The sequence below is a fragment of the Halichoerus grypus genome, chromosome 5, assembly GCF_964656455.1.
Source record: "Halichoerus grypus chromosome 5, mHalGry1.hap1.1, whole genome shotgun sequence".
Classification (NCBI taxonomy): domain Eukaryota; kingdom Metazoa; phylum Chordata; class Mammalia; order Carnivora; family Phocidae; genus Halichoerus; species Halichoerus grypus.
The window spans coordinates 142,682,162-142,707,734 of record NC_135716.1 but is presented as its reverse complement, the minus strand read 5'-3'; the positions used below and the strand labels follow the sequence as shown (position 1 = coordinate 142,707,734).

The 25,573-nt window shown below is 44.8% G+C and overlaps 1 protein-coding gene across 2 annotated transcripts in view; it reads left to right on the top strand.

Annotated features, from left to right (window-relative positions):
* The window catches only part of C8A (complement C8 alpha chain), a 63,534-nt gene extending 38,176 nt beyond the window's left edge, over positions 1-25,358 (top strand). For both annotated transcript variants that reach the window (XM_078073091.1, XM_036122829.2), the window contains 4 exons: positions 15,422-15,553; positions 16,701-16,858; positions 20,915-21,137; positions 24,833-25,358. In XM_078073091.1, the coding sequence (XP_077929217.1) occupies positions 15,422-15,553; positions 16,701-16,858; positions 20,915-21,137; positions 24,833-24,984 (665 nt within the window). In that variant the 3' untranslated portion in view covers positions 24,985-25,358. The remainder of the gene's footprint in view (positions 1-15,421; positions 15,554-16,700; positions 16,859-20,914; positions 21,138-24,832) is intronic.
* The last annotated feature ends 215 nt before the right edge of the window (positions 25,359-25,573 follow it).

Here is a 25,573-nt window from a genome sequence, read left to right as displayed (position 1 = left end):
TCTGAATCTCAGTTTTCCCATCACTAATATATGGGCAATAAACTACTTTTTAAAAAAATTTTATTTTATTATGTTAATCACCATTACATCATTAGTTTTTGATGTAGTGTTCCATGATACGTTGTTTGCGTGTAACAGTAAAACACCGTCCAAACAGTAGTTACTATTATAGATTCCAGTTGTAGGTGGGGTCAGTAGGCCATAAAGTCGTGTGATCAAGGACTATAGAAGGAAAACATATGCTAGTGTCATGGTAACAAGGAACCTAAACTTGGGAGTCAGACACATGTGGGTGTGCATCTTGGTTCCACCAGTTAGTAGCTGCATGACCTTGATCAGGGTACTTAATTTCTCTAAACCTCAGCTTTTCAAGACCAAACAAAAAGGTTTGTTTGAGAATAATTCTAACCACATCTTCCATAGTAAGTGTTTAGATATTTTTCCCCCTTGAATGCAGGATAATAGTAGCGTAGCCCAGTGGTTGAACACATGGGTTCTGTCACTTACTAGCTGTGTGATCATGGGCAGGTTATTTAGTCATTTTAAGTCTCAATTTCTTCACCTGTTAAGCTGGAAGTACTAATGGCTTTTATCTCACAGAGTAAATGAGTGAGGAATGAGTGAACATATGCACAGAAAATATTTAGTACAGTGCTCAGCCTCTAACAAGCACCCAATAAATATCAATTGCTGGAAAAGGTTCTGAATCAGAACCTTTGCCTGGATTCAAATCTCATCTCCACCATTTATTAGGCAAGTGACCTTCAGGCAAATTAGTTATCCTCTTCATGCCTCAGTTTTCTGTTCTTCTAAATGAGACAATGATAGTAGCTACTTCATAGGATTCTTGTGAATATGAAATGAAACTATTTATGTGAGCAAGTGGCCCAGCGCCTGGCATATAGTAAGAGTTAGAAAACGTTACCTGTAGTTGCTGTACTATGGTGGTTCTTTTATTACCACATGCTTTATTTTATTCCCAGGTTTTCAGTAATCAACTCTGTAATGTTAACTGCCCTCTCATCTGTAAAGTGAGGATAACAAGATAACCTGCCTCATAGGGCACTGCAATTGGTCAGCTCTGAAACAGACTTCAAATAGAAAGGAAATCATTATCATTGTGTCCAGCCTACAGTGGCCAATGCTTTTGCTGTAGACTTGGAGCCTCAGCAATCATGCCTTCTCCTCCACCTGCCCATTTTTTTTTTGATCAAGGTCATTCATTTCTGTCCCTGGAACTTCATCCAGTTTTGGAGGGACTGCTTCTCCCATTCATCAAGGTCACTTTGAATTCTCACCACTATCTTTCAAAGTGTTAACAACTCTGCCCAAATCAGTGCCTGTGTTCCATCATTCCTCCCCTTGATGGATGCCAGATAACAGTGACCCTGGGAAAGACCCTTCTAGCGAGAGCACAGTACATTCTGCCTGTCATTGATCATCACCTTCCAGCTAGGGGCCCTGGACCAGCTGGTCTACCACCTAACTCAGAGAGTAGAAAAAGCCACAGAAACACAATTAAAACTCACTAAAGTTGATGTCAGTTATAATTCCACATGCTCTTCCTCCCTGCCCCTTCCCTTCCTTTACTTACTCATTCCTTCAGCTTTTCATTCAACAAACATTTATTAAGCACACAAACACAGTAAGCACTGCCTAGATACCAACATGGTTCCTCTCATCGAGGGTGCACAGAAGGTAACAGGGTTTCTCTTTGTCATAATCATCTAATTATAGTCAGGAATGATTTATTGTGTGGACAACCAAATTGGTAACCACCTAAAATGAATTAATTTTTAAACTTCACTGTACTTAGAGCTAACTGAAATATTTGGTTTTAATAAAATATATTTACATATAATAACTCCTAATATTGGTAAAGTACAACATATGCACATCTAATATTCCGGATAGTCTTCATAATACCTTATGAGGAGGTGTATTAGTATTTTCCCTAATTTTTTTTAAAGATTTTATTTATTTATTTGAGAGAGAGAATGAGAGAGAGAGAGAGAGCGCACAAGAGGGGGGAGTGGGAGAGGGAGAAGCAGACTCCCTGCTGAGCAGGTAGCCCGATGCAGGACTCGATCCCAGTACTCCAGGATCACGACCTGAGCCAAAGGCAGTCGCTTAACCAACTGAACCACCCAGGCGCCCAGTATTTTCCCCAATTTTATAGAGAGAAAGCTGAGGTCCAAAGAGCTTAAGTAAATCACTCAACAGGATTCAGTCAGTATTGAATCAACATCTTCTGGTGTAGAGTTTGTATATTGTCCAAGTATTTATCCCCACAACATTTTCTCACACATTCTATCATTCATTCTGATACCATATATCAGAGGCTTAGGCTCTAGCAGAGGTGGCAAGACAGTCAACATTTACTGAGCATTTTGTATGTGGCAGAGTTAAACACTTTAAACGTACTATCTCATTTAATTCTCAAGAAAGACCTGGGAAGAAGATACTATAATCCCCAATTTACAAATTAAGAACTGAAGCTCAGTGATGTTAAATAACTTGCCCAAGGTCATGGTGCTATTAACTAGTAGAGCCAGGGGTCAAACCCTGGAAACTGATATTAACCGACATGCTATAATGTCTCAGGGATGGTTTTCCTAGGATTTTTCAAACTGCAGGTCATAGCCCACTAGTAGATTGTAAAAGAAAGTTAGTGGGTCATGATCAGCATTTAACAAAACAAAATAGAATAAAATAAGATGGAAAATATCAGAGTGCATCAAAGTATGATGAAGTATTGAAACTTATTTTATCTGGATGTGTGTGGGCTGGATCATGGAGTAAAGTGTATTGCTTAGTTTTCAGGGTAGTAAAAAAAGCATTAAAAATACCATCTAATGTGTTCCACTGACTATAGATACATATCTCATTACTTTAAATAAAGGAAAAATCATCAGTAGCCATAAGGAAGGCATTAGGAGGTATATTAGTTGGAGTTCTAACTAACTGGCTTCAGAGAACCAATAGGATATAGAGATTTATTTTAAGGAATTGGCTCACATAATTATGGAGTCTGACAAGTCCCCAGATCTGCAATTGGCAAGCTGGAGACCCGGGAGCCGATGGTTTAGTTCCAGTGCAAAGGTTGGCAGGCTTGAGACCCAGGAGGAGCTGATGTTTCAGTATGAGTCAAAGGCAGGAAAAAAGCTGAAGTCCCAGCTTGAAGGCAGTCAGACAGCAAGAGTCCTTTCTTACTCAGCAGAGGGTCAGGCTTTTTGTTCTATTTGGGATGTCTACTGATTGGGTTAGGCCCACCCACATTAGGGAGAACAATCTGCTTTACTCAGTATACTGATTTAAATGTTGATCTCATCCAAAAATACCTTCCCAGAAACACCCAGGATAATGTTCGACTCAATATCTGGACACAACCATGGCACAGTCAAATCAACCCATAAAATTAACCATCACAGGAAGGCAGACAAGGTAGAAAGCTAGAGGGAGATGTGAGTAATCACTGCCAAAGACAGGCTTGGAAAGTCTCACCTAATGAAAAGTTTATCCAAATTGCAATGAAAGATGGGAGTTCTAACTGAGCTCTGTGGCAGGCAGCTCTGAGTGCTTCCATGAATATCATCTCACTCAAGCCTCTCAGTAATGCTTTGAGCCGTCTTATGACTGTTCCCATTTTACAAACCAGGAAAACCAGGCACTGAAAGGTAGAATGCCATGTTCAAGGTGAAACCACTGGCTAGGAGCAGAGTGAGGTTTAACATGAGGACTTCTAATTCCCAGCTCCATGCTTCTTGGGGTCCACCTGATATTTTATTTCATTTACCTTTTTATTTTTATTTTTTCACTTCTCTTTTTTTTTAAAAAAAAAAACATTAAACAGCTTGCGATAGCTTTGAAAGTGGTTAAGTCAGGTTTGAAAAATGACTAAGGGAGGATGACACTCAATACTCTTTCCTAAATGCAATTTGGGATCAGTTTGACCTGCTGATCAGGAACTGTAACTGGCAGAATTGTGAAGGGTTACACTGCCCAGCTTGTGGTTGTCTGTTCTGAAGCTTAGGTACAGTCACAGGGCCGGGAACAAGCACGGTGTGCTGGCACTCACGGGACTCAAAGAGGTGAGCCTTAGAGCCTTGATGGCCAGAAAAAGGGTCTAAGCCAGGAATGGCAGCTGACTTCAATAGCAAATGCTAGCAGGATTATGACACAGGACAGGTGCTTTGCCCGACAGTGCTATGATCAATTAGTGATGTCTGTCAGAGGCAGTGGAATGGGGGAATGAGGGAATGTGAGCTGTGCATTTTTTATTCCTTTAAGAGAATGAGACAAAGGCAGCCCAGATGATTAAACTGTGTACGGGGAGTCATTGGGTTAGGATGAATGTGTAATTTAAGTCCCTCAAATTCTCATTTTCCCCATCACATTTATATATTATTGCTGTTGCTTGCTTATAATTCCCTTTCACGAAGGTGCTGAGTAGAAAACAACATTTTTCCTTGTTACCCAAAATAGGAAGTAGGAGACAATCTCTGAGGAGAACCCTTCTCCTAATCTAATCTCCAGCCATCCATCCATCCATCCACCATCCCTCCGTTCATCCTTTCAACCACTCATCCAGTCAATGAGGGACAAAGAGATGAAACATAGAGCTCCATGCCCTGGAGAAATGTGCAGTTAGTTGGGGACTAAGAATAATATAATGTGAAAATGTTCAAATAGAAATAAATACAGTAGAAGCACAAGGGAGGGAGCAACCCACACTTTCTGCCCCTCCCCTTTTCTAGACTCCAAAGATATTCAAACCTGAACTTCCAAAAATTAGGAGTAGGAGCTTGCCTAACAGAGAAGGGAGCTAGGGTTTTCTGGGTGGAAGGAGTCTCATGAGTATGGCTGAAGCAGCAAATGGGTGAGGGTGAGTGGTAGGAGACAAGTGTCCAGGTTCACCCAAAGGCTACGCTCTGTTGTGGAGGGCTTGCTCCCAAGGCCAGTGCATTAATGAGGGCAATCTTGTGGCTGAGTTATGGCAGGAAGAGTGATAACATCAGTAACCTGGAAATGGAGTCAGTGTTGGCGTCCAGGGAGCCATAGGGAGGGTGACAATTTACAGCACGGCAGGTTGCTGGAGCCAAGCGAAGGTGACCATTGAGAACAGGAGGGTTCCTGCCCATGGATAAGATGGCCAGCATTCAAGGGAGCATGCTCTGGCCCTGCTCATCCCTCTAGCCCCATTACTCAGCATTGGGCTGTGCTGTGCTGTGCTTTTGTGGTCCCTCGACTTAATCATACCCCCTTTCTCCCTGAGGCTTTATAAGAAGGAATGTGCTGTTTCTTCCACCCGGATTTCTGCTCCCCTCCCCATACCCTTTCTTCTTCACCTGGCTAGTGCTTATCACATCCTTGGTCTCTGCTTAGATAGGACCCTTCCAGGCAGCTTTTCTCTCTCTATAGTTTTGGGTTGGGAGCCTTCTTAGGTACTTCAGTGCACCCGGGATTTAGCTAGATACATCACACTTTGCAGCTGCCTGTTTCCATCATGCATCTTATTAATGATGTGTTCCCAGAGTCTTGCGCATAGGCTGAGGCTGGTCCACAGCAGAGGCTCAGTGTCTTCCTAGCAAGAGAGGCTCAGAATCCAAGTCCATCTATGCTGGGCCTTCTCTGGAGCTTTCCTACACTCTGCAGAGTCGGGGTAGATTCCTAAAGAGTCTGGGCTGGATTGAACAGTGCAGAGGGTAAGGTGGGCAGGAATCTGATTGTGAAGGGTCTTATATTTATGGCTAAGCAGTCTGGCTTGGCCCAAAGGGTCTTTTGCTGTGCCTGCTAACCAACCAGTCACCCTGAACAGACAGGCACTAGATTCTAACAGGCTCCAGGCTTTATCCCCAGTTACCATGACAACCAGGCTTCACAGTGATGGATGGTATTGATTGACTGACAGACTCCTGGTGTCTTGGCTTTGTCCCCATCCCCCCTAAGTCATTTGCATACACATGGAACTGAGATACTCTCAGCACCATTCTCCTGATCTTGCCCTGATTTTGAATTTCCACTTCTGTCACTGAAACAGCCCCAGCCTTAAAGGAGAAAAAGTGTGATGATGTCAAAATTACCCCCAGAGCCACCCTTAGCCTCTCTCCCATAGGTGACATAATGTGGCATGGAGGAGATAGGCTTTGGACACAGACCTTGGTACAATTCCGATTCTATTTACTTATTGTATAATTTTGGACAAGTCACTTAAACTATTTAAGCCTCTGTTTACTCGTCTCAAAAATGAGAATAGTTGTACCTGTTGTGGAGAGATGTATGAATATGAAATGAGATAACACATGGGAAAGCTGTACCTAGCACATAGTAGGTACTTCTCAAATGTGGATGTTTTCTTGATCTTCACTTATTCATGGCCCACTGCAGAAATGTGGATTAAGAAAGTCTATTTTATGGGGCACCTGGGTGGCTCAGTCAGTTAAGCATCTGTCTTCGGCTCAGGTCATGATCTTGGGTCCTGGGATCGAGCCCTGCATTGGGCTCTCGCCTCAGTGGGGATCCTGCTTCTCCCTCTCCCCCTGCCTCTCCCCCTGTTTGTGTGCTTTCTCTCTGTGTGTCAAATAAATAAATAAAACCTTTTTTAAAAATCTGTTTTGACAAACTCCTCGGCCTCCATCATTCCCTGATTTTCCAGGCTCAGCGTCAGGGACCACTAGCCCAGTCAATGTATGCCGTAGCATTCATGGTAGTAGTAATAACAGCAATACTTGACCATTATTGCTGGTTCTGAGCCAGGCACCGTCCCAAGCATTGTACACACTACAACTTAACTCACTTAACCCCCACAGACAACCCCATGAGTAGACACCATGAAAGCCGCTACCTTATAGATGAGAATACTGTAGCATACAGAGGTTAGATAATGTGCCCAGATAGGAAGTGTGTAGAGGCGAATTTTAGCTCAGGCAGTCTCCATTCCAGAAAGACTGAGAATCTCTGCTATACTGACTCTTTTCATGGCCACATCAGCCCCCTCAGCCATGCTGCCTCTCGTATATATGTGTATGACCAAAAGCATCTAGAAGGGCCAGAGTCCCTGAAGATACCTGTTATCAGTCAGCAGGGAGACCTGAGACTGCAGTCCCAACATTGCCCATTGGGAGCATGGATTCCTTTCTCTGAGCTGCTTTGTAGAATGAGGCGATCATGGAACCCGGGGCTTGGGAAGGCCACTGTTCCTTGTGCCGCACGAGGAGCATTTCTTTGCACAGTTAACACTGATGTGATGCAATGAAGCATGCACTGTCTTTGGATATAACATACCGTACGTCGGACACTGACTCTTGGGTCTGTTACAGAATTTGGGGTAAGCAACTTAACAATAATAGCTAAGATTTGTTGAATACTTAATTGTGTCAAACATTGTTTTTAGGGATCCATGCGTGGAAACTATCACTCACATTTTACAAATGGGGAAAATAAGGCCCAAAGAGGTTCAGGTAACTTTACCCAACATTACTAGTGAATGTAAAACCCTGACTCCAGAGTTCACATTCTTTTTTTTTTTTTTTTAAATGATTTTATTTATTTATTTGACAGAGAGAGACACAGCAAGAGAGGGAACACAAGCAGGGGGAGTGAGAGAGGGAGAAGCAGGCTTCCTATGGAGGGGGGAGCCCGATGTGGGGCTCGATCCCAGGACCCCGGGAACATGACCCGAGCCGAAGGCAGACGCTTAACGACTGAGCCACCCAGGTGCCCCCAGAGTTCACATTCTTAACCACCACAATTACTGCTTTTTCTAACCACTGAGCCTACACAATGGATAAATCCTCCTGGCTCCCTAAGATTGTTGTGAGCCTCCAATGAGATAATGCAGATGAAAGTGCTTTATAAAATATTATCTCCTAATCAAGTGTGAGATATTATGAAGATGTGATTTGTATCATCAGCCAAAAGGAGTTCTGTGACTACCAAAACATTTTAGAGCATTGTCTAGATTGGTTGGAATCAGCCCATCCCTGAGCACTCCTGGGGGCTCGTCACATGCCAGGCTCTGTGCCAAGACCTGTAAACTCAAGAGACAATTTTATAAGTTTGCAGGATAATTGGAGGAACAGATCAAGAAACTGACAATTGCTAGGGTATGCTAAATACTATGCTGGAGGGGAGCATAGGGATACCGTGGGGGACACACAAGGATTCCGTGGGGACACAGACTTGGGCCCTTGGGAGAGAAGAAAGGCTTTCTACAACTGAGTGGGAGAGGAAACAGCATATGAAAGGCACAGAGGTACTTATACTGTTATTCGTAGGCGGTTGGGAGAAGCATGTTTCAATGGATAAACAGCAGCACAGAGCGGGCGGCTAAAGGTAGCCTACACTTCCCAGCTGAACGATCATCCTTTCCAATGTTATAGCATGAAACAGACTATATGAGTCTTTCCCTTTCCTTCTGAAGCTGTCTTTGGGGGCAACCAATGTTAGCAAAGCAACATAGCAGATAGACCACAGCAACCTGAATGGCATTTGTTTGTTGCAAAGAGATAAATAATGTATTCCACCTGCTGTATTCCACCTGATGCTTTTCATCTGAGGAGTGACAGACTGGCTGCGTTCTGGCACCTCGGAAGTCAAGCTGCCTGGTTCTGCCTCCGAGCCACACTGATGCAGCCTCTCATAAGAGCTCTCACACTTGTCCCACCGCCAAGACCAGGTGGGAAAGGAGCAGCCGACGTGGTGGCCAGAGACATGTCCTCTGGGCTCCTGGCCGGCCAGGCAGGCACCCCAACAGCTCTTCTCGGGTTCAGACTAGAGTGGGAAGGATCCCAGGGCCTCCCAGTACTCCCTCCACTGATTGGAATCTCCCTCTTTTCTACTCTTGAGTTTAGGTCAGGTTGGCCTTTCTTGCTGCTAGGGACGCAAGGCCTCTACATGGTCTCCCTCTGCTTCCGATGTCCCCCCTTTGTCTGGCTAATCCCTACTCATCCTTTCAGACTTGCCTCTGATATCCTTCATTCGACCTCCAAGGAAGACTCCCCTGACTCTGCTGGCCTTTCACACCTCTCCTTGCACAGGGCAGTATTCATTCCTTTCTGTTTCTTCACACTTGCCTGTGAGCTCACGGAGAGCAAATGCTCTTCAGTCCTTATTTCCCAGATACCTGGCTCACACTCAGACATCATTAAGTACTTATCACACTTGTTTCAAGTGTTCTCCAGGTGTTCTGGTGCGTTCTTAAAGTTTCAGAATCGTGGCTTTAGAAGAAACCTTAAAAGACCACGGGTCAACTCTTCAAACCCTTCCACTGTGCCCTGTACAGGCAAATAGTCAGCCTCTGCTTGATACCCTCCCAGTATGGGGAGCTCACTGCCTTTATGAAACAACTCAGATCTCTTTGGCCTGTGACCATTATGATGATTTATCTTATGTTGAGCTTTAATCTGTCTTCCTGTAGCTTCTGCCCTTTGAGTCCTAGTTCTTGCCCTTGCAACCACACTAGTAGCCTAACTCCTCTTCCTCAAGACAACCCTCTGGAGAGCTGAATCTAGCTCAGCTGATCTCTCTTAGACAGAGATCTTTCCTCTCCTGTTCAGGTGAACATCCCCCATGCCCTCAAAAATTCCCAAAGGATATGGTTTTGAATTTCTTCACCCTCATGCTACTCTTCTCCAATCATTGCCTACTTGCTTTTTTTTCACTCATGAGGGGTGCCTGGGTGGCACAGTTGGTTAAGCATCCAAGTCTTGGTTTCAACTCAGGTTGTGATCTCAGGGTGCTAGGATCAAGCCCCCTTAGGCTCTGTGCTCGGTGGGGCATCTGCTTGAGATTCTCTCCCTCTGCCTCTGTCCCCTTCCCCTGCTTGCGGGCGCACTCTGTCTCTCTCAAATAAATCTTTAAAAAAAAAAAAAAGAACACTTAACATGACATCTACTCTTTTCACAAATTTTTAAGTGTACAATACAGTCTTCTTAACTATACAGACAATGTTGGACAGATCTCTAGAACTTACATAATTGAGACATTATGCCCATTGATTAGCAACTCTTCATTTCTCCTCTTCCAACTCCTGCCAACCACCATTCTATAATCTGATAGTTGGACTATCTTATATACCTCATATAACTGGAATCATGCATGTTTGCCCTTCCGTGATTATTTCTTTTAGCATAATGTCCTCAACATTCACCTATGTTGTTGCATATGGCAGGATTTCCTTCTTTTTTAAGGCTACAAAATGTTTAAAGTCCTCTTTTCTTATTTCTTTTTAAAAATGTGGACTCCAGAACTTTGTATCAGATTCTGGGTTTCTCTAAACTACACACACACACACACACACACACACACACACACACACATTATCCCCTCCTTTACTTTATTGATTATAATTTTCCCCTGGTTTTTCACCTGGCTTCATTGTCTTCCTGAGCTGGAAGTTATCCAAAACTCCACAGCCTTTTCTCTTGCTTTCTAAGCTGTGCCCATTCCCTATTGTGCTCGTGCATGGTATTTTCTCACCAGGGAAGGAGGTTACAGCTTTCCCAACTGAGCCTGATTTTGCCATGCTTGGTCTGTCTATCCTTCCAAAACATCTGAGGGCTTTTTGAATCCTGATTCTTTATCTGAATGATCCTTGGCTTTTCCTAGTTACTTCTTATGGGTGGATATGATGAGCCTGGCTGCTAGGGCCATATCCAAGGCATTGACAAAGGCATTGACCGAGATAGGGCAGAGGCCAGTGCTCTGGGACAGGCCACCAGAGTTCTCTGTAGAACCACGCTACTCAGTATCTGGTCCCAGATGCACTGACAAGGAATCATCTGGGTAATCTATTTAAATACAGACTGCTGATGACTCTGAAATTCAGCATTAGAACTGATAGAGGTGGAACACAGGAACCTGTATTTTTAATAAGCACTCCAGATGATCTCATTGTGTAGCCAGGTTTGAAAAACATCAACTCCAGAGTTCACTGAGTTCAAGACCCCCAAACAAATGCCAGTAGGATATGGTCCAAAGCTGACATCTAAGGAGTCCAGCCTTGATGGGAGGGGTGGAGCCATGGCGGATCATTGTTTGGTTCTATAAACACAGGTGACTGATGAACAACATGGATTTGAACTGTGTGGGTCCACTTATATGTGGGCTTTTTCAATAAATATAGTACAGTACTGTAAGTGCATTTTCTCTTACGATTTTCATAATAACAGTTTCTTTTCTCTAGCTTATTGTCAGAATATAGTTTAAGATACATATAATATACAAAATATGTGTTGATCCACTGTTTATGTTAACTGTAAGGCAAAAGTAGGCTATCAGTAGTTAAGTTTTGGGGGAGTCAAAAGTTATACTTGGATTTTCAGCTGTGTGGAGGGTCAGCACCCCGAACCCCCATGTTGTTCAAAGGTCAGCTGTGTAGTCACTCCACCACCCATGCCACACACCCATCTGGACAAGTGCCACAGAGTTGCCCCAGACCATTCTCTGCTCTCTCTCCGCTCTCCTTCCTCTGCTCTTTACTAGATGGAGGAAGCAAGACATGTCTGGTTCTGTGTCTTGTCTTCCAATACCAGTTTCAAGTCTTGGATTTTGTCACTAGGTTTGACCTTCTCTGCCCGCACCCCCCCTCCCCCATGCGCCCACCCCCTGCCCAGCTTACTGGTCTTGGTTTCCCATGGGTACTCTGCAGACAGCTCTGATCTGGCCTCCCCTACAGCTTCTGATGAGACTCCTCTCCTAACCCTCCTATATTGAAACATGCGACTCTCGGGATACACCTTAGTTTTTGTTTAGTATAGTCCCAAACCTGTTAGCTTCTCAAGGACAAGACCTTCCTTAATTCAGATTTCCATCATATTCCTATTTAATTCACAGTGTCTACACTGCCTAACACACAGGGTGATGGGGATGGTACACAGTCAGCGTTTACTAAATTTTTCTCTCTGACAGCAGAATTCTTTAGTCTGATGTGATAACTGGAATTAATGAAAATACCACAGGCTTCTAAGCAAGATAGACTTGAGTTTGAATCTCAGCGCCACCATTTCTCAGCTGTATGCCCTTAGGCAAGATAATTCACCTGTATGAACCGAGGGCATCTCAACTACGAATGAGAAGTGTGGGTTGGGTGTCCAAGATGCTTTCAGCTCTCACATCGTAGGATTCTGAAGTCGCAGACCTTCCCTTGCTGGCGGTACCCTACTCTGGTGTCCTTGGAAGGCAAATCTTTGCAGTCGAGCGGTGCTGCTCAAATCGAACTGGAATTCTCCTCCCCCTGCAGCCCGTGGCAGGCCGTGGCAGACCCCGCATGAGCATAAGGGCTCTGCAGGCATCCTCCAGCCCCTCCATCCCAGTAATCAGCCTGCCCTGCCACCATAAGCTGGCAGCCCTCCACCGCCAGTCCCCTTGTAATCATTCTGGCTTCTGCCTCTGCATGCCTTTTCCCCACTTTTGTTTATCACTGGTGAAGCATTTTTTAATCAAAACAATTAAATATGCTAAATCTTCCTCAATTAGTAATGCACTAACAATTAAAAGTACTTGAGTAGAAGTGGCAGGAGAAACCCTGGGCTTGGTGCTGAGTGCTGGTGCTTACAGCCCCACAGCATCCTGCCTCCCAGGCACTCCCAGCTCAGAAATGATTCAGAAACCCATGCGCACACACACAGGGTGGGGAGGTTGAGGCTCAGAGGGGCCTGGAGATGGACAAATCCAGCCCCTCTCTCCCTAAACAGCAAACTGCAGCCCAGTGTGACCACAGGCCTTTTCTCAGCTCAGACAGGGTGCCTATGACTGGGATTTGTTTAGTTTTACTTTTTAAAACCATAACATGAGTACACAGGGTGTACAACACGATGGTTTGATATACGTATACAAAGGGAAATAAGGACTACATTGAAGCTAGTTAACGTATCTTCTCATATAGTTCCTTTTTCCTGTGTGTATGGGATGACAGCACCTGGAATCTACACTCTTTACAAATGTTCAGTATCCCATGCAATATGATGAACCGTCATTAGGCTGCACTTAGATGTCTCTACTTATTCATCCTAACTGCAACTCTGTCTGGTTTGACCAGCATCTCCCCACTCCCCCCACCTCTGCACCCCTGGCAACCACCTTTCTACTCTTTGCTTCCATATATTTACTTGGCTTTTTTAGAGGCAACATATAAGTGAGATCATGCCATTTTTTTTTTCTTTTTGTGTCTGGCTTACTTCAAGTTAGCATGATGTCCTCCAGGTTCATCCACGCTATTGCAAATGGCAGGATCTCTTTCTTTTTTAAGGGTGAATAATCATATATATATATAATAGTCACACACACATACACACAATATATACGCACACACACCATAACCTCTTCATCCATTTATCCAAGTGACTGGAATTTGAATTCAGGATTCCCGACTTCTGAGATTTTTTTCTGTCAGAGACCTGTATCACAGGACTCCTGGTGTATATTTATTCGCTCACTATTCTCATTCATCAATCACGTATTCTGAAAATAGTTACTGAGTGCCTCCTCCACAGCAGACACTGTCCTGCCATTCTGACAAGAGAGTAGTGAATAAGGCACAAATCTTTGACCTCACAGAGTTTGTAGTTTGACAGGGATGCAGGTAAGTAAACGTGGTTGCTGAATACTTCCTTGAAAATATTAGATCTAATCCTTAGCTCAATTGAATAACTGACTGAAATTAGTTTTCCCTTGTGGTTGCCATAATAATACAAGGACTGGTAATAATTATTGTATAGTTGCAGTTAAAAGTATCTTACACCAGTCAGAATGGCTAAAATGAACAAGTCAGGAAACAACAAATGTTGGTGAGGATGCGGAGAAAGGGGAACCCTCCTACACTGTTGGTGGGAATGCAAGCTGGTGCAGCCACTCTGGAAAACAGTATGGAGGTTCCTCAAGATGTTAAAAATAGAGCTACCCTACGACCCAGCAATTGCACTACTGGGTATTTATCCCAAAGATACAGATGTAGTGAAAAGAAGGGGGACATGCACCCCAGTGTTCATAGCAGCAATGTCCACAATAGCCAAACCATGGAAGAAGCTGAGATGTCCCTCAACAGATGAATGGATAAAGAAGATGTGGTATATATATACAATGGAATATTACTCAGCCATCAGAAATGATGAATACTTACTGTTTACATTGACACGGATGGAACTGGAGGGCATTATGCTGAGCAAAATAAGTAAATTGGAGAAAGACAATTATCATATGGTTTCAATCACGTGTGGAATATAAGAAACAGTGCATAAGACCATAAGGGAAGGGAGGGAAAACTGAATGGGAAGTCACCAGAGAGGGAGAAAAACCAAGAGACTCTTAACTATGGGAAACAAACTGGGGTTGCTGGAAGGGAGGTAGGTGGGGGATGCGGTAACTGGGTGATGGGCATTAAGGAGGGCATGAGATGTGATGAGCACGGGTGTTATATGCAACTGAGGAACTGCTGAACACTGCATCTGAAACTAATAATGTACTATGTGTTGGCTAATTGAATTTAAATTTTAAAAAAAAGGTAATGATATTTCAAAAATACAAACTCCAGTTCACAACCTTCGGAAAACTTGAGCCACAGAAAAAGCTGGACTCTGTAGCAATGGTCAGTATCTTGCTCTAGCCAACTCTTCTCGCCTTACCTTGCCAGCCCAACGAAGGGCTGGAAACCCAGCTCTGTTCACTTACAGAGTGAGGGATTGGGACAAAATGACTTTACTACTTTGAGAATTATGCTCCTCATCTACAAGAGTCAGGTTCCTCCGTGGGTCCCCAGATGTAGACAAATATAGGGACAGCTAATGTGGGACTCAATTATCATGGGGCCAGAAGGCAGGCAGACTCCCAGTGGAGATCTATCCATCTTCTAACAGCCCTCTGGCCCCTCCGGGGTACAAAGAGGACCTGGGTAAAAAAAGAAATGTACAAATATCATCATTCATGCCTGAACAAAACACATTGGTAGCTCTGAAGAAAGAGGGAAGTGTTCTGATCTAAATCTGCTTCATGGAGGACATGATATTTGAACTGGAGCTTGAGTAGACTTTGGAACAACGGTGAAAGTGGAGAGAGGAAGGGGTAATATGTGCAAAATGGCGGAGTGGAAGTGGTGCCAATCACAGGCCAGGTACTGTGCGAGGCACAGGGGTATATGGAGATGGATGAGGCAGAATCCCCGCCTCAAGGAAGCTCTGTGGAGAATGTGCAGAAGAAAGGGAACTAGCGCTTTTGAGCAACTAGTAGGTGTATTTCCTTCTCATTTCAAGAATTATTTGAGTTTGAACTACACAGAAGAGAACACTGAATTTGGGTTAAAGGACTGGGATCTCAACCCAGATCTCTTAGACTCCAAAACTGAAGCTAGCTACAACTGCTGTGAGTTGTTCCATATTCACTGTCTTGAAGCATCTCAGCATTTTGTGTGTCTGTTTCCCTGTCACAGGTGTTACCAGCAGAGATATCAAGTCATGCTTTGGAGGTTTTGTGGGCATTGAATATGACTATTCAGACGGGATACAAATTGGAGGAAAGTTATCAGGGGAACGTTGTGAAAGATTTGGAGGTGGCGACCCTAGTAAGTATTGAGTAACGGGTCTCCCAAAGAGCAGCTAGACTTTTCCTTGGACACACACTCAGGGCATGAACATGATTTTCCCCCTCAGTTGATTCCATTTCAGTCAATGGTCATGCTGCACAGGTGCTCAATACCCCAAAGCAATGACTAGTTGTGGCTCTATTTTGAATTCACCATGGGCTGAGATCACCTTAGAAAGACATGATTTTGGAACATGTCCCCTGCTAGATTTTGAGCCCTAGACAAAGATCTAAGAAAGAACTGGGATGAAAGGAATGTGTAGACAGAACCTGGGTAGTTGACTGTTGAGATGAAGGCGCCTTGGGTTACAGTCCAGAGGGAGGAGACAAGTCTTCTGAGAGAGAAGAATATAGTTATTAAGGGCAAAGAACAATTATTAGAGAAAGACTGTACACAGATATTTTGTGGCATTTCCTGAACAAGTCAGTGTGAGTGCTCATGCATGCATTCATTCATCAAATGTATTGGGTATTTTTTTTTCAGGTGGGAGACACAGAGGATGCAGGGATGATGAAACAGTTTATAGTATAGTGGATGAGGTAGATATGAAACAGGTTCAAGTTACTCCCATTGTGTTAGGCTACTCATGCCTCAGGGCCTTAAGTCAAATGATTTCTTCTCTGTGATGCCCTTCCTTCCTCTCTCCATTTACCTCCAAAAATTCATTCACTTTTCTAGACAACTCACCTTTCACCCTGACCACCCTCCCTCCTGTACTGTAGATCTTTCTCCATGCCCCTTCTGAGCCCCATAGAGACATCTGTCACAGCACCTGTGATATTTAATTAAGCCTAGTTGGCAGGTAGCAGGCATGGGGCATATGAATGAATAAATGCATCATGAATGAATCCTCATCCACTTTCCCATCCTCTCCCTCTGCCATGCTGGTGTGGTGTGGGCGGGGCTGTCCTCCCTGGGTCTCTCTAATTCGGAGGATGGATCTATTTCTAGGCCCTGGTCCTTCTCTTCTGCTTTGTCCTACGAGTTAACTGAGCAAGGTAGAAGCATGGGAGACAGCTCTAAGGGGAGCACATGAACTCTGTCCCAGATCTCACTGGTGGGGCTTGCCAACCAGTCCTTTGGCTTTTTGGAAAATGAACTAATGCAGTTATCTTCTTGATGGCAGAAAACGACACAAAGGCCATGGCTGTGGAAGACCTCATTTCTCGGGTTCGAGGTGGCAGTTCGGGCTGGGGCGGCGGCTTGACTCACAACGGGAGCACCATTACATATCGCTCCTGGGGGAGGTCATTAAAGTATAATCCTGTTGTTATTGATTTTGAGGTAAGTCTTTTCGCACTTGAAGGAACTCTACGTCCATGAGGAATGAAAGTGAAGCAGACCAGATCATTTCATATTTCTTATTATGAGCCCATCAAAGAACAAGATTAAATGTAACGGCACACTGATCTGGTGGCCTTCCCCACGCCTGACTGTAGAGTGCGTGACTTTAAACCCAGGCCACAGGACCACTGGGAGCAGAAGCTTACTATCTGAGCAGAGCCTAGTTTTACACGAGTAGTCCCAGAATTTCTTCAGCATTAGGCCATATTAAAAAAACAGGAACTTGCATTTAGACAGAAAAGACTTTAAAATCACATTTGTTGAAGTGGGGGTTGGCAAACTTTTTCTGTAAAGGAGCGGATGGTAAATATTTTTGGCTTTGTGGGCCACATAAATCCTCTGTCATACAAATTCTCCTCCTTCTTTTTTACAAACTTTTACAGACATAATAACCATTCTTAGCTCAAAGGCCATCTGCCTCTGCTCTAAGGGATCCCATCCCCTCATCACAATGAACCTCTGGTCCAGATGTGAGTCTCGCCATGGAAAAGATTAGGGACCTGAGGCTCCAAGTCACCAGTGAGCCATTTACAGTCACAGAGCTCATATGTAGCTGCCTAGATTTCAGACCTTCAGACTTCATAACCAGTTCTCACTTCCCTCTACCCTAGCACCTTCCTTGAAGCCATGGTTCTCAGCCATGGGGGGAGGGGGGCAGGTACTTTGCTCCCCAGGGGAAATCTGGCAGCATCTGGAGACGTTTTGAGTTGTCACAGCTAGGAAGGTGCTATTGGCATCTACTGAGCAGAGACCAGGGATGCTGCTAAACATCTCCCAACACACAGGACAGCCCCCACAACAAAGAAATGTCTGACCCCAAACGTCAATAGTGCTGAAGTTGAGAAACCCTGCCCTAAATCCCTAACCTCACAAAGGCAGTAAGATTGTACTCAAAGTGCAAAGGAAATGGATTGCTCTACCAGTTGTCTAACTATTTCTATTCATAGGCAAGGGTAGTCTATTTAGGAAAGAACTGTATTTTGGGCTTTTAAATAAAATATTGTTTTCTTGCCCATTTTCTCTTGACTCTTATCCATTTTCTACATATATTTAAAATCCCAGGTATGGATACATTCCTCTTCTTAAAATATATACCAACCAGTTGAACCCAAAAGTCTATTATAATACCCTGCTCTCTATGAAGAAAGAGGTCAGATGGATTAACCCTGATTTCATTTCTTCTCCAATAAGTAAGGGACCATTTTCATGCACCTGTAATTCACATAGGGCCTGAAAATTGCTATCATCAAGCTATTAGTCATTTGGGCAAAAAGTGTAAAATTGATATCAGGGGCAATATATAAACTTTCATGGGCAAGAGGTGAACTTTGTGTTTGCCTTGAGCAAAGCTTCTAAGGGGAAGTCTGATATTAATGATTTGGAGAAGACCAAATACTGTCTTTGTGGAAAGAGAGCCTACGTTTGGAGTGAGAAAGATATCATTTGGATCATGGCTCGCCACCTTTTCAGTGTATAACCTTGGATAAGTTACTTTATTTTCTGAGCCCTAGTTTCCCAGTCTATAACATGGGGATAATAAAATGTTACTTCATAAGGTTAGGGAGAGAGTAGTGGGTACTTAGTGAATGTCAGTTGAAGAAACAGATTGATGGAAGCTAAGTAAGCTGGCCAAATACCATAGCTGGTAAATGGCAGAGCCCAACTTGAGCTCTGTCTGATAGATTCTAATACCCATGATCTCTTCACATCACAGGCTTCCCCCTGAGAGGTTTGGATTCGATGCATTAAGGTGCTGGCAGGTTACACAGCAGGAAGATGACACAGCTAGAGCTGTGTTTTAAAAAGAGGATGCTTACAGATATATGAAGAATGAATTGAAGGGCTGGGGAGAGAGAGACAGACAGACAATGGGCAAGGAGTCCAGCCAGGGGGTTATTTGGAACCTGACGCTCAGAGTGGAGACAACGTATTACTCACTTACATGTCCCCATAGCTTAGCAGTGCTGATTTATGGCAGGTACTTAGACAGAGTTAATATAGGAATCATGTTATGTTCTGATGCTGTGCTATGTTATATATTATTATGTGTTAGGTTATATCGTGTTGCTAATATCATACCACTTGCCTTCTCTGAATCTGTTTTCTTATTTATAAAATGGGAACAAAACCATGGCCAATATCTTTTCAAGCTCTAAGATTCTTTTTCTCCACCCCTCCTCCCTCCTTTAAGTCGCTACCTGCCCTTCCCAAGGAATGCTCCCTTTCCACTTGCTGTGGATTCTGGGAGTGAGGAGTGAGAGGCAGGGGACTGAGTGCTGAGCCCCACTGGAAGGTCACAGGGAAGTTGCCCAATGGTCCCAACCTTCCCTGGAATTAAGAGTCATCTTTAACCAGGGTCACAGGGCAGTGCATCCTGCACTGACTTCCTAACAATGGGGCCAAATTTTCTGAACTTCCAGTAAGTGGTCATCTGCCCCTGGCTGGCAGCCTAGCCAGTCCTGAAATGACCAGGCTGGTGACCTCCGTTGCAACCTGTGACCACAAGCCAAGGTCTGTCTGTCATGGGTCTTTCTGTACACATTTCCAGGAACCCACTCAAGGCTACTGTGAGTGCCATCTATTGACTTATGATTCTGGAGAAGTGAGGCTCAGTCCTAGCTCTGAATTGCCCTGTGACCTTGGCAAATCACTCCCATCTCAGGGCTTCAGGTTCCTGTCCTATATAACGGGAGATCTGTGAAGGAGCTTTCATTGCATGACTGTGTGTTAAAATATATAGTGTTAAAGGCATGCCAACCACAACCATATGTACATGCAATTTGAAGAATTTCGGCTTTTTCCCCCTATCATCACATCTAACTAATAAAAATGGTGCTTTACTTTATATTGTTCTTCCCTTCTGCAATGGTAGCTCTCATTCATTACTTCTTTAGATCCTCATAAGAATTCTAGGAAGTAGGTTATTATTCCCACCTTAGAGAAAATGAGGCTGAGGTTTAGAGACAGACAGGAAAGACCACAGAACTAGGACGGGAGCAGCATTTACTGAACTTTTACTCTGTGATAGGCCTCTCCCATCTATCAGCTTTCATCCTCACAGTAAGGTAAGAGGATTGTTCTCATTTTAGAGACGAAGAAGGCAGGCTCCCCGTCTAACCTGACAGATGACACAGCTGGAACTAGTAGGGCTGAGATCCGAAGCCAGATTTTCTGGTTCCAGATTCAGTGCTCTCTACCACGTCTACTCTTTCCCAACCAAGGATCGATTTCACCCCCCGGGGGACATGTGGCAATGTCAGGAGACAGTTTCAGTTTTCCCAACCAGAAGTTATTATCAGCATCTAGTGGGTAGAGGCCAGAGATACTTCTAAACATCCTACAATGCACAGGACTGCCCTCCCCCACCAACAAAGAATTCTCCAGCTGGAAATGCAGTCCTGCTGAGGTTGGGAAACCCTGGGTTATAGTCATTCCTGGAATGGGCGGTGGCCTCAAATGCAAATGACCCCCCCCCACACCTGTCCACACTGATACCAATAGGAGTGTTCAACACCTGCTGACACAACTACCTATAAGGTCTTTAATAATTCCTGCATTGAAGGTTAGCGATCAAAAAAAACAAAACCCCCAAAAAACCACACATAAATACCCATAATACTTTACCCTCTTCCTGCCGCCTAAAAGGGCTGGAGTGGGGCAGATGAGTTGACATAGATTGCTACTGAGCTCTCTTCCTCTGGGATTGGGGGACCACAGCTTTCAGAGCTAAGCAGGCCCATGTACAGAGTGGCTCTTTCACTTAATTATGTGATCCTGACTGAGTCACTCAAACACTCGCAGTCTCTGGAGTTGAGTGGCTGTGGGTAGCCACTCCGGAGTTGAATGGTGGTGAGGATCTGATGGAGTGGGGTAGAGTTGAGTGTCTAGTTCTGTGCCTGGCACGTAGCAGGCCTTCCAGAGGCTTGATGGCCAGTTCTTGGGCTCTGGGAAGCTGGAGGCCCAGGGAGGTGCTCTCTGTTCTTTCTGCACCCACAGATGCAGCCCATCCATGAGGTGTTAAGGCATACGACCCTGGGGCCCCTGGAGACCAAACGCCAGAACCTGCACCGGGCCTTGGACCAGTACCTGATGGAATTCAATGCCTGCCGCTGTGGGCCCTGCTTCAACAATGGGGAGCCCATCCTCGAGGGCACCAGCTGCAAGTGTCAGTGCCCCCTGGGTCGCAAGGGCCTTGCCTGTGAGCAAATGGAGCAAGATGGTAAGGCCCATGCATCCTTACTCAGTTGCAAGCCCGGCCCCCCTTAGAAGGGCCAGCACAGAAAGGACCTTCGGGTTGCCCGCCTCTTCTTCCTGTGACCTCTTGCTTTATGGCTGACGCCCTCTCCCCACTGTAATGGTTCTTCTGCTTTCTCCCTGCTATCAAGACCCTCTCTCAGATGAGATCTGTTGTTTGCCAAGGTGTGTAGGGACAGTAGGATTTATTTCTGGAGGGATATGTTAGTTTCCTAGGGTTACCATAACAAATTACCACAAGTTGGGTGGCTTAAAGCAACAGAAATGTATTGTCTGACACTTCTGTAAGTTAGAAGTCCAAAATTCAGGTGTATTGGCCAGGTTGGTTTCTTCCACAGGCTCTGAAGGTAGATCTGTTCTATGCCTCTCTCCTAGCTTCTGGTGGTTGTTGGTGATCCCTGGCATTCCTTGGCTTGTATGTAGATGTGTCATTCCAATCTCTATTTTCACATGGTGTTCCCTGCTATACATCTGTTTTCTCTTCTTATAAGAAAGCTAGTCGTTGGATTAGGACCCACCCTCATCCATCATGACCTCATTTTAATATGATATAAACTGCAAAGACCCTATTTCCAAACAAGGTCACATTTAGAGGTGATGGGAGTTTGGACTTGAACATATCTTTGGGGGCACACAACTCAACTCAGGACAAGAGTTAAATAGGTGGCATTACAGTGCAAGGAGCTATGGCCAAAACTCAAAAGGGCTGGGGCAAGTCAGGTTTCAGTGTATCATGGTACAGCATGAACTGACTGGTCCCAGGGAAGAAAGCTCTCAAACAAGGATTAGAAATCCATATCCCTCACAGATGAACAAGTCTGAGGACCTGGACGTGAGTCCCAACTACTTCACTAACTTCCTGTGAGACACTGGTGAACCATTTCTTTTTTCTGGGGCTCATCTCGCTCATTTAAGTTTCCTCTGAGCTTCGAGAATCTCTAGCCCAAGAATTTAGCCCAAATCCTTATGATTTCAGTTTCCTGCCCATACAAAGTTTATATTGTACATGGAATGATGGCAAAAACACATGGGCTGCCAAATCAATGTATAAATCAGTCTCAACTGGCCAGTGCAAAGAAGATAATGTAAAGGAAAAAAAGAAACTCCGGATAGGTACATCTAAGATACTACTCTTAGGTCCATAAAACGAACTGCGGATGCCCACGGTAGATGGGGTGGGAGCCTGGTTTGAAAATGAGCTGATGGCGGGTTATAATTTCCTCACTGGGGGAGTAGTTCTCAACGGGAAGCAAGATGGCAGAGCTCTGGTGGCAGATAGGCCTCTGAATACCAATGTTGCCAATTTTCATTTGAGAATCCCCTGAAAAATAGGGATAGTATCAGTACCTTCCTCACAGGTTGTGTTGTTGTGACCCTAGCTAACACACGTGGCAGGCTCTATTATAATATGTAAGAGGAAGAGATTGCTCTCCTGGTAGAGGGTCAATCTTGGTTTGGTGCCTCATCTAAATCCCTCCATTGCTGGCTGAAGGGAGTGCAAATTAAATCCCAACAGGTTGCCTTGTATCCTGTAGGAGGGATTCTGAGAGGGCTGAGCCAACATGGTGAGTGAATCCCAGCGTCCTTATGAATGAGGATGCAGAGAATAAAAAACAAGTAGACTCATTACCAGGTCAAAGATTGGCACAGTTTCCTCATGGAAACTGAAAAAAGACACTGCCTGATGGGTGGGTAAATGGGGAGAAACAAAGAAACTTCTCGGGGCTGATAGAGGCCAGCTCCTGGGCCCTGGGTTTTCTTGACTTTCAAGCAGAGTGTGGACTGGGTTTCAGCCCTCATTCACCTCATTGGGCAGGCAGCTTTTCCAAAGGGACCAAAGGTCATTGAACAGAAAGAATAACTAACCCTTATTCTGTGCCAGGCACTATCTCAACACCCCCTGGGCATGAACTCATCTCTTCCCCCAAGAATGTTGTAAGTACTGTTATTAGCCCCAATTCACTGATGAGGAATTGGGATAGGAGGAAGGTGACACACCTTTGCTCAAAGTCATCCAGCTGCGGAGTGTCAGAGCCAGGATTGGACCCAGGGGGTTGGACCCATGCTAGGACCCAAGCTCTTAACTTACATTCTACTGATGTACATCCTAAGAGTCAGGAAATTTCAGAAATGAGGGCAGAGAGTCTGAGATGATTGCATTGACTATTATTTTGGGGAGTGGGAAGGGAAGGTATGTCCCAGTCCATGCTTATCAGCCAACCTGACTTAAAGAGCCCTGCCTTACTAATTACACTTATGGCATAGGCCTGCAGTACCAGTGACTTGCTTGGATCCCTTGGATCCCTGGACAAAACTACAGAGGTAGAAAGGAATAGGGAGTGTGGGTTACCTAGTTATGCCTCTTCAATGGTCCAATGCTAGGTTCAGTTGCAGCCATGCTGAGTCAGATGTACACAACAATGGGCCCTGGGGAAGGGGGACATGATGCCAAGGATCTGAGGGTGGTGGCAGGGCACAGAGAATGGGTCCTCCTCCTCACAGCCCATTTCTCCTGCAAGATTACATCAGTCAATTGCAGGCAGCACACAGGTATTCCATTAACCTTGTTACAAGCACCGTGTGGACATCAGGTAGCCTTGGGGACATCAGACTGAAGTTCAGCCTGACAAAGATTAATTTGGTAAGGAAATCTAAGACTGGGCAGTCAGCTACCATGGAGACCCACTGACATTGATCCCTAAGGATTTTCCCTGCAAACCTTTGCCTATGGGGACCAAGTCATGGAAGTGAGAAAAATAGAGACAGAGAAGTCCGCTGTGGCTGTCCCACCAGGGAGTATAATTACAGAGCTCAAAGGGACCTGAAGATAATCTAATCCAGTGATATTCACACTGGGATCTGAAGAAACTTGTGGTCTTAGGAGCTGCCCCAGGGGAGCAGGGCAAATGTGACAGACACCCTAGCTTCAAATAAAACAGCCTGACTTTCATCTGGCTGCCATATTGAGGTTCGTATAAAATTTCATTTAAGGGGGAAAAAAACAATAATGAAAAAAAATGATGGAAAACCCCCACCAGATTAGTCCAGTCATTTCATTTAGAGGTGAAAACTCAGGCTGAGAGAGGGTCGGGCCCAAGGCACAGAGCCAGTAGGAGGCAGCAGCCTCAGGCCAGGGGGCTGCATGAGTTGGCTTTCCAGAAGCAACCCGTGATCAGTGCCTATGTTCTCATGCTCTTTGCAGAGACTCTGTCACTCACTGTGGCCCCACCGTCAGAGTCGGAGGGGTCTGATTTGCAAACCCTCACAAAAGCCCAGCAAGCCTCTCGACAGGGCTGTCAGGCTGGCCCTTGTCTGTGAATCCCTGGCTGGGATGTGCTCCCTGCTCTTCACACCCTCCAGTGGCTCTGTGTCATTCTTCCAGAGGAGCGTGCCTTCCCGCATTACTCTGCTATCTCTCTTCCATGGAACTGTGCATTCCAATTTCATGAGATGGGCTCTCAGTGGCCTCTTCTCACTCCATCCAGAATTTCAAATTAAGAGCAAGGTGGCGAGCACAGAGGTCTTGGTTGGCTACACCAGGCATTTCCCCAAGGAGAGATTGTGGACCACTCCAGGGCAATGGGATGGGCCTCCCTCCTGCTAGTCTGAGCTGCTTCTTGTATGCTAACCTTCTCCTCCCTTGGGAAATTATCTGTGCAGGAGCCAAGGCAGATGGTCGCTGGAGCTGCTGGAGCTCCTGGTCTGCTTGCAGAGCAGGCACCCAGGAGAGGAGGAGAGAGTGCAATAACCCTGCACCCCAGAACGGAGGCGCCTCATGTCCAGGGTCTAAAGTGCAGACCCGGGCTTGCTGACAGCCTCTGGGCACCGATGCTGTGGATGTCACCCCCTGCACCAACCACTGGCTAAAGACTTCTTTCAGCTGAGGGAAAATGCAAATCGACATGGACTTCTTCTCTGTCCTGCCAACTCCTGGGCCCAGGACCGGCCTGTGCCATCTACAATGAACTAACTGTCCTATTATTCTAGACGTTCAACAACTGGGTGCAGGGCGTTAACTAGGGGCTCGGTCCTGCTTACAGCATCTCAGATCATCCAAAAAACCAAAAAACCAAGAGAGAAATCTCAATCCATGCCCTAGAGGGATTTATAGGATGTTAGAGGTATGAGGCAAGCAGATACTATTGAAACAGTCAATGGTCAATAAAACAAAGCATGATGAGAATTATTTCAGTTCTTTGAGTACAATATTTGTTCATTCATAGAACCATTACTAGATGGTAAAATAAGCAGACACACTGAAATAATGAGAAAAAAATGAAGACTGACTTGAATTCCTTCAATTTTCCTTCACCTGGATTCAACAGTATTTTCCTTTATTCCTTCACTTAATCTCCCTTGGTTAAGTTCTTACCACAAATAACACATTTCCCCCAGTTACCA